General features: G+C 39.4%; 1 protein-coding gene across 2 annotated transcripts in view; it reads left to right on the forward strand.

Moving 5' to 3' along the window:
• cacnb4b (calcium channel, voltage-dependent, beta 4b subunit) overlaps nucleotides 1–15,442 on the forward strand; it is a 51,020-nt gene that overhangs the window by 32,710 nt on the left and 2,868 nt on the right. For both annotated transcript variants that reach the window (XM_052129954.1, XM_052129955.1), the window contains 10 exons: nucleotides 2,365–2,496; nucleotides 2,828–2,950; nucleotides 3,152–3,279; nucleotides 9,083–9,132; nucleotides 9,404–9,423; nucleotides 9,560–9,640; nucleotides 13,403–13,461; nucleotides 13,629–13,738; nucleotides 14,291–14,442; nucleotides 14,607–14,702. In XM_052129954.1, the coding sequence (XP_051985914.1) occupies nucleotides 2,365–2,496; nucleotides 2,828–2,950; nucleotides 3,152–3,279; nucleotides 9,083–9,132; nucleotides 9,404–9,423; nucleotides 9,560–9,640; nucleotides 13,403–13,461; nucleotides 13,629–13,738; nucleotides 14,291–14,442; nucleotides 14,607–14,702 (951 nt within the window). The remainder of the gene's footprint in view (nucleotides 1–2,364; nucleotides 2,497–2,827; nucleotides 2,951–3,151; nucleotides 3,280–9,082; nucleotides 9,133–9,403; nucleotides 9,424–9,559; nucleotides 9,641–13,402; nucleotides 13,462–13,628; nucleotides 13,739–14,290; nucleotides 14,443–14,606; nucleotides 14,703–15,442) is intronic.

Consider the following 15,442-nt stretch of genomic DNA (forward strand, 5'->3'; position numbering starts at 1 on the left):
CAAAAAAATGGATTAAGTACATGTTTTTATCAGCTAGTTTTACATAGGTAATGTGTGCATTATTACACAAGCTTTTATCAAGAACAGTGTAATGTAGATGGTGAACAAAAAGAGCTTACTTGAAGTCTTTAGCTCACAGCTGTATTTTTCTGTTTGCTTAAGAAGCATATATCTCTATGGGTTGACAGATCTATCTAGTAATAGAGGTACAGGTGGTCTTTTTTGCTGACCTGTTTGCAAAGGTCTGAATAGGCAAACATGAGAATTGCAAACATAATGAAAATCCAGCTGACCAGACCATGCATAATGACCAAATTATTACAAATGGAACGTGGTCCAAGAGAGTGCTCTGATCTTGTTTTATGAGCAAGTGTGGTCAATTTTCATTTAGAAACTGCATAACTGCAATGAGCAGGAGAAAGACTTTTTCAGGGTAACCTCCTTTCTCAGTTGATTTCAGAATAGGGAAAGTCCACTCATAGTGATAATTAAGGTTTCTTGCATCCAAAATAATAATAATTTCGTTTTACATGACCATGGACCTCCCTCTCTTTGACCCGTTAAATTAAGCAGGCTGTTTTTGCAGTTCTACCTTTAAGATTCTACATGTAAGTGACATCAGTTATGATTGGCTAACCTCTACATATTGGTATTTCAGACCAAAGACACTTAAAAGGAATAGTTTACACAAAAATTTAAATTGTGACATTATTTATTCACCCTAACAGTATAATTTTTTTCCATGGAGCACAAAAGGAGATTTTTTTTTGTGACAATCATTACAAGGTTTATCCGCCATTACATAAAGGAATGGCGACTCCAGTTTGTCAAGCTAAAATATCCATGAAACCACAGAAAAAAGAATCAATAAAACTCATGCTCTATATTCCAAATCTTCTGAATTTATATGATCAAACCACACTGGTTCTTATTGCAACCAAACATCCTGTCATCATGTTGTACATTTGGTCATGATACGCAAAGAGAATCAATGAGGTTTGATGTTATTTGACATACAGTACTGTGCAAAAGTTTTAGGCACTTCTAATGTTTCACAAAACAATTGTCTAAAGATGGTTATTTATATCTTCAGCTTTAGTGTGTCAATAGGAAAAATACATTTTAGACTCCCCAACTTTTCTTTTGCAAATAGAAAAGATTAGAATAGAAGAACAGGGCGCTCTGCAAGAGGTGACATTGCCCCCACAGAGCCCCCACTGAACACCGAGTCAGTCTGGGATTACATGAAGAGGCAGAAGCAATTGAGACTAAATAGGTGGAAGAAATGTGGTGAATTCTCCAGGTTTGGTACATCCTATCTGCCAACAACCAAGAAAACCTGTGCCCAGGTGTACCTAGGAGAATTGGTGCTGTTTTGAAGGCAAAGGTGGTTACACTGAATATTGATTTAGCTTTTTTTTATGTTTACAGGACTTTGTATGATGTTAATTGATAAATGAAAACTATTTATGGAATTATTTTTGAAGACATCCTCACTATGCAACATTTTTCACAACTGTCTAAAACTTTTGCATAGTACTGGGTAACAACATACATTTTGTTATGTTCATTGCACAAAGTGATCGTATCATTTCAGAAGACTGGGAAAAAAGTGCACAAGTTGCATTGATTATTTTTACTGTTTTATGATATTTATTTTCTTTTTCTTGCTTGACCAATGGGAGTCACTATTCACTTGCATTATGGTATATTGAATCTAATACATTTTGTGAAGATAATTGTGAAAAAAATTATTTTTGGGGTGAACAATTTCTTTAAGGCAAGTCGGTTCACTCGATGGCCATCTTGATAACCTCTCGATTCAGCTATTTTGTATGTAGACAAAAGCATACATGACCAAAATCTCAGAAATTGTTTATCAAGATTACATTTCAATAACGTATTTCAAATCAGCATTAAAATCTACTTCAGGGTGGTCCAGTCAGACTAACACACCTAGATAATGCGATTGTAGCTCGGCTTTGTCCAGCATGTACACGATAACTGGACCAAAATGTCCTTGATTCTGAAAAAATCGAGGTAACGCACGGCATGTATTTAACACTTCATCAGCAGACATCCTTCCTTGAAATGTATATTTGGACAGACAGATGATGACTGTAGCTATGCAAAAACCCGCTATAGCTTGATAATAACTGCACAAGTAAACGTACAGACTCGTTTATTAGTTTGTGTGTTAATTTACTAAATATTGAATAGGCATTGATATGTAAACCAGGGCAATCATATGTTAATGTACTCTTGGTTGTGACGTAATGCTTTCCATAAAGTGCCCCCTCTAAAGTCAAAAATGTACTGCATTTATGTACTGTAAGTAATATCGTATCTATTTTCTATTCACAGGGTTCAGCTGATTCCTACACTAGCAGGCCCTCTGACTCAGATGTGTCGTTGGAGGAGGAGAGGCCGGAGGGAGGCAGTCAGGGCCGGCAGGAGCGAGAACAGCAGGCTACACTGCAGCTGGAGAGGGCAAAGGTCAGGGCTTGTAAAGCAGTATAGCATGGCTATTTTAAATTTTATTTGAAAATCATCAGCATGAATCATTAGTCACTTGCAATGCATTTATGAAACATGTTGGACACTCTTATAGACACTGGTCACATGTATGCAAAGCATAACTTAGCCTATACAGCCATAAAACAGACTTAACTTTGTTAACAATGTTATTATCATAATATCAAAACTAATGGCTCTTATGCAAAAGCTTGTTATAGATTATCAAAATAATATAAAATACATAATCTCATGTGTAAAACTTTGCTTCAGTTGTAATTTTTTTTATTTTTTATTTTTTTTTTGCTTTCAGGCCAAAGGAGTGGCCTTTGCCGTGAAGACAAATGTCAGTTATTGTGGTGCACTGGATGAAGATGTGCCTGTGCCAGGAACTGCCATTTCATTCGATGCAAAAGACTTCTTGCACATCAAAGAGGTACTGTGGCCTGGTGGGAAAATGCACTGATGACTACACTGATTAATATAGAAAACCTAAGCCAAAATTCTAATCAAAATTCAAGCTGCTATCACAATTACTTGCAACATGTTTGGCAATTCATAAAAGGAGATAAAACAGAGGTGCCTAAAGTTTTTCCAAGCTTTCATTTCGTTTGTCCTTTCTCTGCTCCACATGCAGAAATTTAATAATGACTGGTGGATTGGAAGGCTGGTGAAGGAAGGCTGTGAGATTGGTTTTATCCCCAGCCCCCTGAAACTGGAGAACATCAGAGCACAGCTGGAACTGAAGAAAAGCCGTGTGCAAGGGTAAGCAGACAAAGATCCTTTCTATGTAATTAATGGAGCATTTGATTTTCCACAACCTCATGATCCTAAATATTCTTAACAACTACAAAGGCCCTGTTCCTTGATTCTTTTTCATATTAATCATGCAGTAACATCTCTGAGAAAATTCCCAAAATGTGCACCACTATCATATTTTTTGCATTCTTGCTTTGCATTTAGTAATTTTTGCGTACAAATCTGTCATGGGTTTTTGAGGAAGGACCCAAGATGCAGGAATAGGTGGAGATTTATTGAAAAAAAAAATTATAATTAAAAACAAAACATTCACAAGGGAGTACAAATTAAAACAAGATAACAATAAAACTGAAAACAAACCGAATGGAAGAAACTGAATACACAGGAACAACACGGAAACAAACCGACTGGGAGTAACTGTAATACACAGGAACAACAGGACTTGACTGGGAACAAAACACAAAGATCTAGCAGGGAAGACGAGACAAAGTAGAGAATAAATAGAGGAAAGGGAGATAGGATACAGGTGCTGCCACTAATCACGAACCGTGCGAATCAGCTCTGCCATAGCAATGCTGATTGCGCTGCTGAGAAGCACCTGTGAGAAATACAAGGCAGAGAGAGAAACAAAAGCACATGGGACAACCTGAGAGATCACAATCCTGCCAACACAAGAATAAAACAAGACCGAAGAGGCAGGATCATGACAGTGATGGTTTGGCTTGGTGTAATGGCTTGGCTTGACTGGGCGTGACAGAGACAACTTGACTTAATGGCATGACTTGACATGTTGGTTTGACTTGGCATGATGGCTTGATTTGGTGTGATGGTTGGGCTTGGTGTAATGGCTTGGAGGCTTGACTTGGCTTGACACTTTGAATTGGTGAGTTGACTTGACTTGGCGTGACAGAGACAACTTGACTTGAAGTGATGACTTGACTTGATGGCATAACTTGATGCGTCAATTTGACTTGGCATGGTGGCTTGATTTGATGTGATGTTGGGCTTGGTGTAATGGCATGGCTTGGAAACTTGACGGTTTGAATTGGTGAGATTACTTGACTTGAAGTGGTGGTTTGACTTGCCATGGTGGCTTGATTTGGTTTGATGGTTTGGCTTGGTGTGATTTCTTGGCTTGGCTTCGTTTGGCAGCTTAAATGGGCTTGGTGGCTTGATTTGAAGGGATGACTTGACTGGACATGATGACTTGACTGGACATGGAGGCTTGAACAGGCTCGGTGATGGTCACAGGGAACAGGACAGGTTTGTCAATGGCCTCAGGGAACTGGACAGGCTTATCGACAGTCTCAGGGAACTGGAAAGACTCGTCGACAGCCACCGGGAACTGGACAGATTAATCGACTGCCTCAGGGAACTGGACAGACTTATTGACAGTCTCAGGGAACTGGACAGACTCTTGGACAGACACAGAGAACTGGACAGGCTTATTGACAGTCTCAGGGAACTGGACAGACTCTTGGACAGACACAGAGAACTGGACAGGCTTATTTACAGTCTCAATGAACTGGACAGACTCATCAACCGCCTCAGTGAACTGGACAGACTCATCGACAGTACCAGGGACATGGACAGATTCATCGACTGCCTCAGAGAACTAGACTGACTTGTGAACAGCCACAGGGAACTGGACAGACTTATCCACAGTCCCACAGAACTGGACAGACTCATCGACCGCCTCAGGGAACTGGATGGACTCAGGGAACTGAACGGGCTCGTTGACAGCCACAGGGAACTGAATGGGCTAATCGACAGCCACAGGGAACTGGACAGGCTTATTGACAGTCTCAGGGAACTGGATAGACTCAGAGACCTGGACAGGCTCAGGGAACTGAACGGACTCGTCGACAGCCACAGGGAACTGGACTGGCAGCTCCAGGACGGGTGTGAGGACCCAGGACAGGAGCGAGGTGAGGCAACAGGAAAATGGCCTCTGCGGCCGTAGGCACTGGCAGTGAAAAAGGAGCGACCTCCGTGATCGTGAGCACAGGCAGTGACAGGGGAAGGGCCTCCGTGGCCGTGAGCACTGGCAGTCACAGGGGAATGACCTCCTTGGCCGTGAGCATAGGCAGTGAGAGAGGAATGGCCTCCATGGCCGTATGCACTGTCAGTGACAGGGGAACGACCTCCATGGTCATGAGCACAGGCCGTGACAAGGGAACGGCCTCCATGGCCGTGATCATAGGCAGTGACAGAGAAACGACCTCCGTGGCCATGGGCAATGGCAGTGACACAAACTGCAGCGGAAATGGGCGCCATCTCCTCGCGGCCGGCAGCAGGCTCCTCTGCTGCCTCCTGGTGGTCAGCAGCACGCTTCCTCTAGCGACGGCATAGAGAAGCCCAAGAGGCACCCGAAGAAGCTGCAGTGGACTTGATCGTCTCCTGGTGGTCAATAGCGGGCTCGGCGGGCCTCTCTCAAGACTCTGACCAAGAGGGATTTTGAGATTTGGTGCTCCGCCCCTGCAGCAGATGTAGTCCACCAAATCCCAAAATAAAAAATCAGACTCCGCTCCTCTTGTCTTGTCCAGACCTGCCACAAAAATCAACTTAAGGACAGTCTCATTGATACCCCGCCCACCACTTCAGCCAACTCCAAAGCAAAAATATTGATGGGGCGACTATGCTGAAAGCAGACCCAAGGGTTGGGCACACAAGCGAGGATCTGAAAGGCCAATTCCTTAAGGGCTGGAGCTAAATACAATAAAATGCCCACCATGCCTCCACTGGGTCCCCACTTGGCCATTTGGAGATTTATTGAAAAAAGAGAACAAAACAACATACAAAATAAACAAAACAACTACAAACAAAACACTCATGTGGGAGTACAAAATAAAGCAAGATAACACTAAAACTGAAAACAAACCGACTGGGAGAAACTGGATACACAGGAACAACACGAAACAAACAGACTGTGAGTAACTAGAATACACAAGAACAAAACACAACTATCTGGCAGGGAAGATGAGACAAAGTAGATAATAAATAGAGGAAGGGGAGATAGGATAATGTATAATCACGAGCAGCACGAATCAGCGCTGCCATGGCAATGCTGATTGCGCTGCTGAGCAGCACTTGTGAGAAACACAAGCCTGAGAGAGAAACAAAAGCACATGGGACAACCTGAGAGATGGCTGGAGGAAACTGTCACAATCCTGCCAACACAACTTTAAAGAAGGACCAAAGAGCAGGATCAAAATTTGGTGTGATTTCAAATCTGTAGAAAACCAAATGCAGTATAGTTGCTAGACAATAGGTAAAGTAGACACAATACCTTGTATTTATAGTAACACAATCCTAAAATGCAGAGAATATTAAGAATGTTAAGTCTATAAAAAGTTCAGGTATGTTATTTTTAAGTCTATAATCATCACTGCATGTCTAATTGTTTTATATGACATGAGCGATGTCCCAGAAATCTGTTTTAGAATTTCCTATAAATGTTTCAGTCCATACACATCACCATTAAATAAGGATGGTGGGCTTCAAGAACAGAAATGGCCTGGAAAATGTGAAGGAAAATTGGATTCTGCCTCTTTAATTCTGGGAGCATGGCACCGCTTGTCATATTCTGAAAGTAGGGTGTGGTGGATTTGTATTTAAATTTCACATCAGGTCTGAATGTTTCCCCTCTGTTGCTCTGTTACTGTGCAAAAGTCCTATAAGGCACATAAGATGTTTCATAAAAACATTTGTCTTACTATGGTTATTTATTTCTTCAGGTTTAGTGTATCAATTGGAAATGTAAATGTTAGACTCCCAAACATTACTATTGCAAATAGAATTAAATAGAATAGAAGAACAGGGAAGCCTTGCAACAGATGGTATGTCCCCCACAGAGCCCCCTATTGAACATCGAGTCAGTCTGAGATTACTTGAAGTGACAGAAGCAACTGAAACACCTTAAATAAATAGAATAACTATGACGAATTCTAGGCAAAGGTGGTCACACCAAATATTGATTAATTACATTTTTTTTATGTTTACTGGACTTTGTATGACTATTTATGGCATAATTTTGAAGATATCCTCACTATGCAAAATGTTTCAGTGCCTAAAACGTTTGTACTGTTATGTATATGGAAACACTTTGTTATTATGAGCAATATGTTTGTCAAAAAAGTTTTGAATTTTTGTGAATTATGAATTTGACCCCAGATTGCGCATGTGTCCTAGTTCACTTTTATTGTTGCCCATAACATCATGTCTAAGCTACAGTAATGCAGATGAGACAGACTTTTGATTAGCAATGTAAAGTCTAGTCTATATTCCAGCTTATTTTGGCCAAGAACCACAGACTTACTCTGGAAGGATATCTGACAAACGTTTAAAGCAACCAATAAAAATCAGGGTTTCTTTTTTTTCAGGTGATGGTTAGGGCTGGGAAAATATGGAATCAATGATAAAATAATAGACCAGTGTGTAACAAAGTGGTAGCCTGTTCAAATAATGGTGCAGTAGTCTCCGTAAACAGGTTTTCAGACAACTTCGGAGAAATAAAGGGTAAATGTTTGTAAATTTGTGCTCAGAATTTCTGTCCATCCAAAAGTTATAAGTACAGATTATTTCATGGACATAACTCTTAAAACAAGCAAAATTATGCTTAAGGATATCCTTTTTACTAGCTATTTACATTTACAAAGTGTTTCATATAAAATTAAAATGTTTCAAATTTGATGGCATGAACCTCACAAATTTAGGCTAAGAGGTTAAGAATACCAGATGAGAGACCCAGTATCAGACTAGTCGTACTATGAATTCAGCAACAGAAGATCGAAAGATCTGCTACTGAAATTGGTCTGTGCTTACCGAAATTTGAACCACTGCCCCAGTGGCCGAAGCTGGAAGTTTTGTTGAACGTATGGGCAGGTGTAAGCTCCAGCTTCTGGGTGAAATTTGTAAAGCAAGTTGTTTTAAATTGTACAAAATGTAATACAGTATGACCAAACCCAAACCTAAATCTAACCATTAGTAGATTAAAATTGTAATTTTAAAGTGAAAATGCTAACTGAATCACGCTCACCGTTGCCAATGTAAACGTGATTAATTCCTGGTTTTCCTGGGACCAGAACTCGTGTCTTAACAACACACAATCAGTATGCCACAGTAAAAGGGGAATGCATTTGAATTGATGCAAACCGTCTGATACAGGATGGCACAGTAATTAGGCGGAATGGTGTTGATTTCAGGGTACATGAACATTTGTAAGCAACATGTGTTTTCCTGTGTGGTCATGATGTGGCTTTGACTCCAAAAGGTAGTATACGTGAAACTTGAAATCTACACAATAAAAAAAAGTGATGAGATTGCTTTATTTTGCATTTGTTGAAAACTGGGTATTAGACCCAGGTAACATGACACCAGCTAACAGTTTGAAATTAGATGACTGACCCTCAAATCCAGGTGACTATCGATATAAATTCTACATGCAACATGAGTTCTAGGTCACACAATACATAGACATTGCCATAGAGTCAAGTGGGTCTGACTAGGTTTTGTGCATTAGCAATGAAAAATTATAGCACATAGTGATAAACAGGTCCAGATGGAATCTGCTAAGCTTTTTCACATTTTTTGCACTGATTTTGAGTAAATGTGTGATTTCTGCATGGAATTATGAGGAATGGAATTAAACATAGTACATTTTGGAAATCAGCTGAGCTTTCTGTGGCGCTCTGGTCATCTGGGCCTGGGGATAATTGTAGAGATTTTAGAGAGTAGTCTACTCATGTGTTTGGACAGGAAGACTGATATTGTTCTATTTCTATCTCTGTTTGTGTGCTCATCTCTTTAGTAAGTCCAGTGGAAGTTCCTCCTCCAGTTTGGGGGATGTGATGTCATCAGGTGAGCCTATGATCTGTTGGGGGTGGGGCGTTAGGAGATGAGGGGTGGGGTTACAGGAATCTTCCCGGAATCGTAAATAAAAAATGGAATCGTAGGAATTTCATCAGTGGATGATTTTACTTCATCACTGTCCTGCGTAAGGCTATAGATCGAACAAGCAGCTTCTTGTGAGCATGGGACAGTGAATCATGAATGGCTTTAATGTCTTTTACACATTTGCAGAATTTAATACTTTATTCTGACTTTCTTTCTTTTTCCTCTCTTTTTACAGGTAAACAAAAGCAGAAAGTGGTAAGTGTGTCTATAGGATGGAAGAATCCTCACCTAACCTTCCTGCGAATGTATTTATTTTAATATGAAGACCAGTCATGCTTAACCTAAAACTGTCTGTGTTTGCTTTATTATTTACCTGTGATCTTATACTTAGACTGAACATGTGGCTCCCTATGATGTTGTGCCTTCCATGAGGCCTGTGGTGCTGGTCGGTCCATCCCTAAAAGGATATGAGGTGAGTTTTGAGTAGTGCCGACTGATATAGGATTTTTAAGACGGATACCAATTTTAGAGGGGGAAAATTCACAGATTACTGATATGGTGGCCGATATAGTTAATTTTTGAGCTGGAATGAAACAGAATTTTCTATGTGGATTGTGCACCTTTTTGCACCGATATGACTATGCAAAGGTAATCAGAAGGCTGCTTTCTTAAAGGGTAACTAAACACCTGCTCAGAGTCTGACTCTACCCACTTGAAATATTTGAAAATGCTGGAAAAGTGGGCAGACCCCGGCGGGGATAGAGGGAACGAACCGAGTGCGGGGGGGGGGGGCACCTGAGACTCGTAGTGACGGATTAATTGACAGCTGTTGTCAGACTCTATGTTATTATTATTCCTCAAACGGTCGCAAGACGTCATGTACATGAATCTGGCGTGGTGAGCTGGAACCTGCTTACGTCAGCTGTCACCGCTTATGTCACGAAGTACCGCAAACAGCCAATAGGAAAATTCAACTGCAGTAGCCACCGTTCAACCTGAAGAGGGCAGCACTCAGATGTTTTTACACCATATATTGTAGAATTAAAACAATTTATACACAAATGTCAAAAAAATTACTTGAATCAATGACCAGTACTAATAAAGCCCCATGCTTACAGATCATTAACTAAAAAAAGTTGGTTTAGGGTTTAGTTACCCTTTAAACAGATATTTTTATCAAAGAATATTTGACATTATTATTATACATTTTCAACAAGTTCTAGAAATGAACACTGAGAAAATAAAGAATAAATAAAAATACAATAAATAGATAAATATTCAGAATCATTCAGTTGCTGACCATTTAAATAAAGAATAAATTAAAATAAAATAAATAGCTAAATAAACATCAGTACTGTTTAGTATCAGTCAAATGCTGACTATTTTAATACTGCCAGTCAATTAGGGGCAGGTTGTAAAACAAGAATCATTTACACTTAGATAATCAGCAGCAGCGGTGTTATGCCATATTCTGCTATACAAGTTCAGGGGAAACTTTCAATGGTGGAAAACCAGACTTTTAAATATGAAATTTTGTAAATGCAAGGACTGGAATTGTTATCATACCTGTCAACATTTGGGTACCAAAATCCGGGACACCTCAGAGTCAGGCTAAATACATACAAATTGTGCCGTTTTGATTTAATGTGCTGAGTAATGTAATTTTCCCCACTGTGTCCGATATTAAAATTAGTGCAACACACATTGCAAAAGGCATGGCCATTGTCGATGTGGCTTCGAGATATGAAATTAAATTCTTCAGTCCAGCTGTTGTTAAATTTACATGTATATTTAGTTTTTTCGCCGGAGCACCACCTGAGTCTTCTCCTCCCATCTACCAGTGATGCTTGATTTAACTTCTGTCATTCTGCTACCTGCGGAAATATCAACAGTGCAACTGGGTTGTAGGTTGCCAGGTTGAGGTCACAAATGGGTTGAAATTTGTTTGATGTGTCGATTGTTGATGCATTTCATACAAGATCTGGCAACTGGACCACCTTGGAATAATATATTGATGTGATTATTCATATAAAGAAGTTTGGGCCATACAAATTAGGGGAGTTTCCCAGGAGAAATAACTAAATGGGAGGGGGGCGGGAGATGGGTGTGAAATACGGGAGATCTCTGGAAAAACGGGAGTGTTGACTGGTATGGGTTGAAGGGGTACCAAACTGCGAATCCTGAACAAAACAGTTTGGTGATTGTTTACACATTAGCTTCCACTCAGCTGATAAGGTATGAAAGTAGCTACGTGGTTAGCTAGTTAGCTATAAGCTTGTTGTCACGGAGAGTAAAAGATGGATGTTGTTTATTTACTTTCCAGCATTGCGTCTCACCAACTAGGTAACAACGCAGCATGAAATAAACACTCAACAGACACAATCCACCACCGCTCCCTTGTCTGCTGAGCTGCAAAAAGACGCTCTGATGCTTCTCTTTCAATCTGCTACATTACTGACTGCACTGACATTCTATAGCTGGCTAACATAGCAAACAGATGTGATAAACACGAGTGGCATGGTAGTCAGGGACAGGGTTAACGTTATATTAGTTATATTGAAAAGGGAAAATGATGGGGTCATTGTATATTAACTTTCCAGTATGTATTTCACAAACTAGTTAGCAACTTACAGTAAAGCCACCGCTTAACTCTGCACCACTTAACACTACACTGTCTGCAGAACCACTGTCAGCTCAGCTCTGTAAACAATGGAGTCGGAGCACTCTCTTCTGGACAAACTACATTATGACACCAATTCTAAATCACCCCAAGAATTGTTTTCTGCATTATATGCTCTGAAAAAATCTGTTTTAATCTGTGTGCATATCGGAAAACATATACACCAATACGATATATCTGTGAAAGGCTAATATTGGCTGATAATATAGGCTGACCGATAAATTGGTCTGGCACTAGTTTTGAGGGAATTAAAGTGACCTTTTCCCAGCCCCTTTACCAGGCGAGTATTGACACTACCTACCACCCCTGGAGTCATGAGTTCGAATGCAGGGTTTGCTGAGAGACTCCAGCCAGGTCTCCTAAGCAACCAAATTGGCCCAGTTGCTAGGAAGGGTGGAGTCACATGGGGTAAAATCCTCGTGGTCGTGATTATTGGTTCTCGCTCTCAATGGGGAACGTGGTAAATTGTGCATGGATCGCGGAGAGTAGCATGAGCCTCCATATGCGCAGTCTCCATGGTGTCATGCACAACGAGCCACGTGATAAGATACGTGTATTGACGGTCTCAGAAGCTGAGGCAACTGAGACATGTCCTCTGCCACCCGGATTGAGGTAAGTAACCGTGCCACTATGAGGACCTACTAAGTAGTGGGAATTGAGCATTCCAAATTGGAAGAAAAGAGGATAAAAATAAAAAATACAATAAAAATGTAATGTCATTGAACCGCTTCAGTCAGAAAATCTTGTCTCACAGAGGTGTATCATCCTAAACTTTGAGTCTCTGTTATTAATAGAAAACATGCTTTGACAAAGGGTAATCTGGAGAGTTCTTAAAGGTGAATTAGCAAGTTCATCATAAAATAATGATGAAAAGAATTTTCTTTTGTTAAGGCCATAAAGCTGGCTTTCTTTGTTTATGATAAGCTGCATATCTGTGTGTGCACATTTTGGGTTATTGATAACCAGCAACATATGATATCTATTCCAGTCTCTCCATTTCTTTACACAGAGAAAACAAAAACATACTCCTTCTCTCAGCCATTTCCGTTACCACGGCAACAACCTTCCAGGGTCCAGGAGACGTCAGTGCTAGAAAGTAGAGCATGGTTTGAAATTAGAAAGAGACAGAAAAGGGAGAGAAGAACAGAAACAGTGATGGAGGGAGAAAATCAGAGTGGGAAGAAGGCTTGCAAAAGACTAAGAGGAGGAGGCGACGCAGGACAATGTAAATGTGACAAAGAAAGCGATTAAGGAAAACAAGCCCGTTTAGTTAGCAATTTATAAGGTGTAACTTGATTCAGATTTGCTTTGTTGTGAGGATATACATTTTTCACATAGCAGCTTGGTGTTTACAGTACAATGAGGTTTGATTTATTGTGTCTCTTTAAGTTTATGACTAGATGAGCCAGGAGTTTTTTCCTAAAACAAAACTGAATCCCTATGTCCAAAAGTATTCAGATTAAAATATACTGAATGATTTAAATGCACTGCTAATCACATTCATTAACTTTCAGTCAATCTGAACAAGAAATAAATTCCCTATTTTTTGTACAGGTAACTGATATGATGCAGAAAGCTCTGTTTGATTTCTTGAAACACCGCTTTGATGGCAGGTAAGTGAAATAAGGAGTTATAAGTGATCACTGTCATTTTAATGCATCATGATCCTATGCACCTCTCAAAAAGGAATAAGGCTCTATTGCAAATGTTATAAGCAGGAATGTTACAATTACAGATTTTTACTGCAGCTAACTATAGATAAATGTATTTATCACCTTAGGATAACTATCACACGTGTGACGGCAGACATCTCTCTGGCAAAGAGATCAGTACTTAACAATCCCAGCAAGAGAGCCATTATTGAGCGCTCAAATACCAGATCCAGCCTTGGTAAGACACAGGGAAAGCTGAATCCACAACTGATGAAGTATAAAGGAACATTTTAAATAAAATTTTACTTAAACTTTCACCCAAAAAATAAAATTCTGTAATCATGTTATTCCAAACCTGAATTACTTTCTTTCTTCCATGGAAGACATAAGGAGATAATAGGCAAAATGTTAGTCTGTCACCATTCATTTTCATTGTATTTGAAAAAGATGATGTACACGTCTCATAAGTTTCCCTTTTACGTGCATTACACACATTTTTTCAGATGTTTTTACAATCTGGGGAATTTTCAATGGTATTCAACAGCACACCACAGAGATTGTTGATAAAGCACAAGTTATAATTAACCTGAAAAGTTCCTATAATGTGACATACAGCAATCAAATGTAACAAAATGGCAAAATTTTGGTCATTAACTATCGTAAAGATCATTAACCCATTCTTAAATTCTTATTCCTAATGGTCATAAACATTCTTAAATGTTCTGTTAGTGTCCATCTCAACTGTAAACTAATATCTTAGTAACTCTATGTGTGTGGTATACATGTGCAGCTGAGGTACAGAGCGAGATTGAGCGCATATTTGAACTTGCTCGCTCACTCCAGCTGGTTGTGCTGGATGCAGACACCATCAACCATCCCGCTCAACTGCTGAAGACTTCACTAGCACCCATCATCGTCCATGTCAAAGTGTCCTCACCAAAGGTACCAGTATACACTCTTGTCTCATCATTTTACTGTTTCATTAGAGAAAGACCAATTAAACTGCATGGTTAAGTATGTTAACTTGAGAATTTGACAGAAATAAAGGCTTTCCTGTTATTCCTAGTTATTGTTCTTTGTCTATAACCAACTCATCTGTCCTGTAGGTCCTCCAGAGGCTCATCAAATCCAGAGGAAAGTCTCAGAGTAAACACCTCAATGTACAACTCGTAGCAGCAGATAAACTAGCACAGTGTCCTCCGGTGCGTCATCTCTTACATACACAAGAAATTATTTTAAAACTAGGACTGTCGATTGAATAAAACATTTTATTAAATAAAGAAAAGAAAAGCCTCCAAATGAAGATGAATTCAATGACATTAAATTATTGTGGCAGAAAAGTAAAGCATTGAATATACATTTAGAAAGTGCCTTTAAATATCTTGTTTGATATACTGTATTTCCATATCATTGAATCACTGGCCTTCTTGAAATAAAGTTTGTTATTCTGTCCTAGCCAAAGTAAACTTAGTTGCCATTGACATAGGATGAGTTCTTGCATTCTGTCTGCACAATTTTTAAATTTTTGGTCTATATGCACATGCATCAGATGGATGTCTTGGTCCCTTGCATTGTATCTTGCTGATTTTCAGGATACCTTGCCATGAACACAGTGGTTTTAAGCTGCCATGTCAAGTTAAAGGTGTCTTGTTTTAATGGCTCCTTACTCATTATATGCCTCTCACTCTCACTATGTGGCTTGGAGAGGCACATTGCCTGTAGTAGCATCTAGGACTGGGCAGGCATGCTTTACATATAAGTAATACTCCAATGATTGGAAAATTTCTTATAATAGAATTTGGGTCAAGGGCCATGATTTAATGAGAATTTATTATTGCGTTTTTTATTTAATTTTATTTTATTACTAAATGAATGTGCTAAAATTGCCCTACTGAATACAGAAATATCAGTTTTACACAGTTTTTAACATAGTTTAATACTT

The sequence above is a fragment of the Xyrauchen texanus genome, chromosome 7, assembly GCF_025860055.1.
Source record: "Xyrauchen texanus isolate HMW12.3.18 chromosome 7, RBS_HiC_50CHRs, whole genome shotgun sequence".
NCBI lineage: Eukaryota > Metazoa > Chordata > Actinopteri > Cypriniformes > Catostomidae > Xyrauchen > Xyrauchen texanus.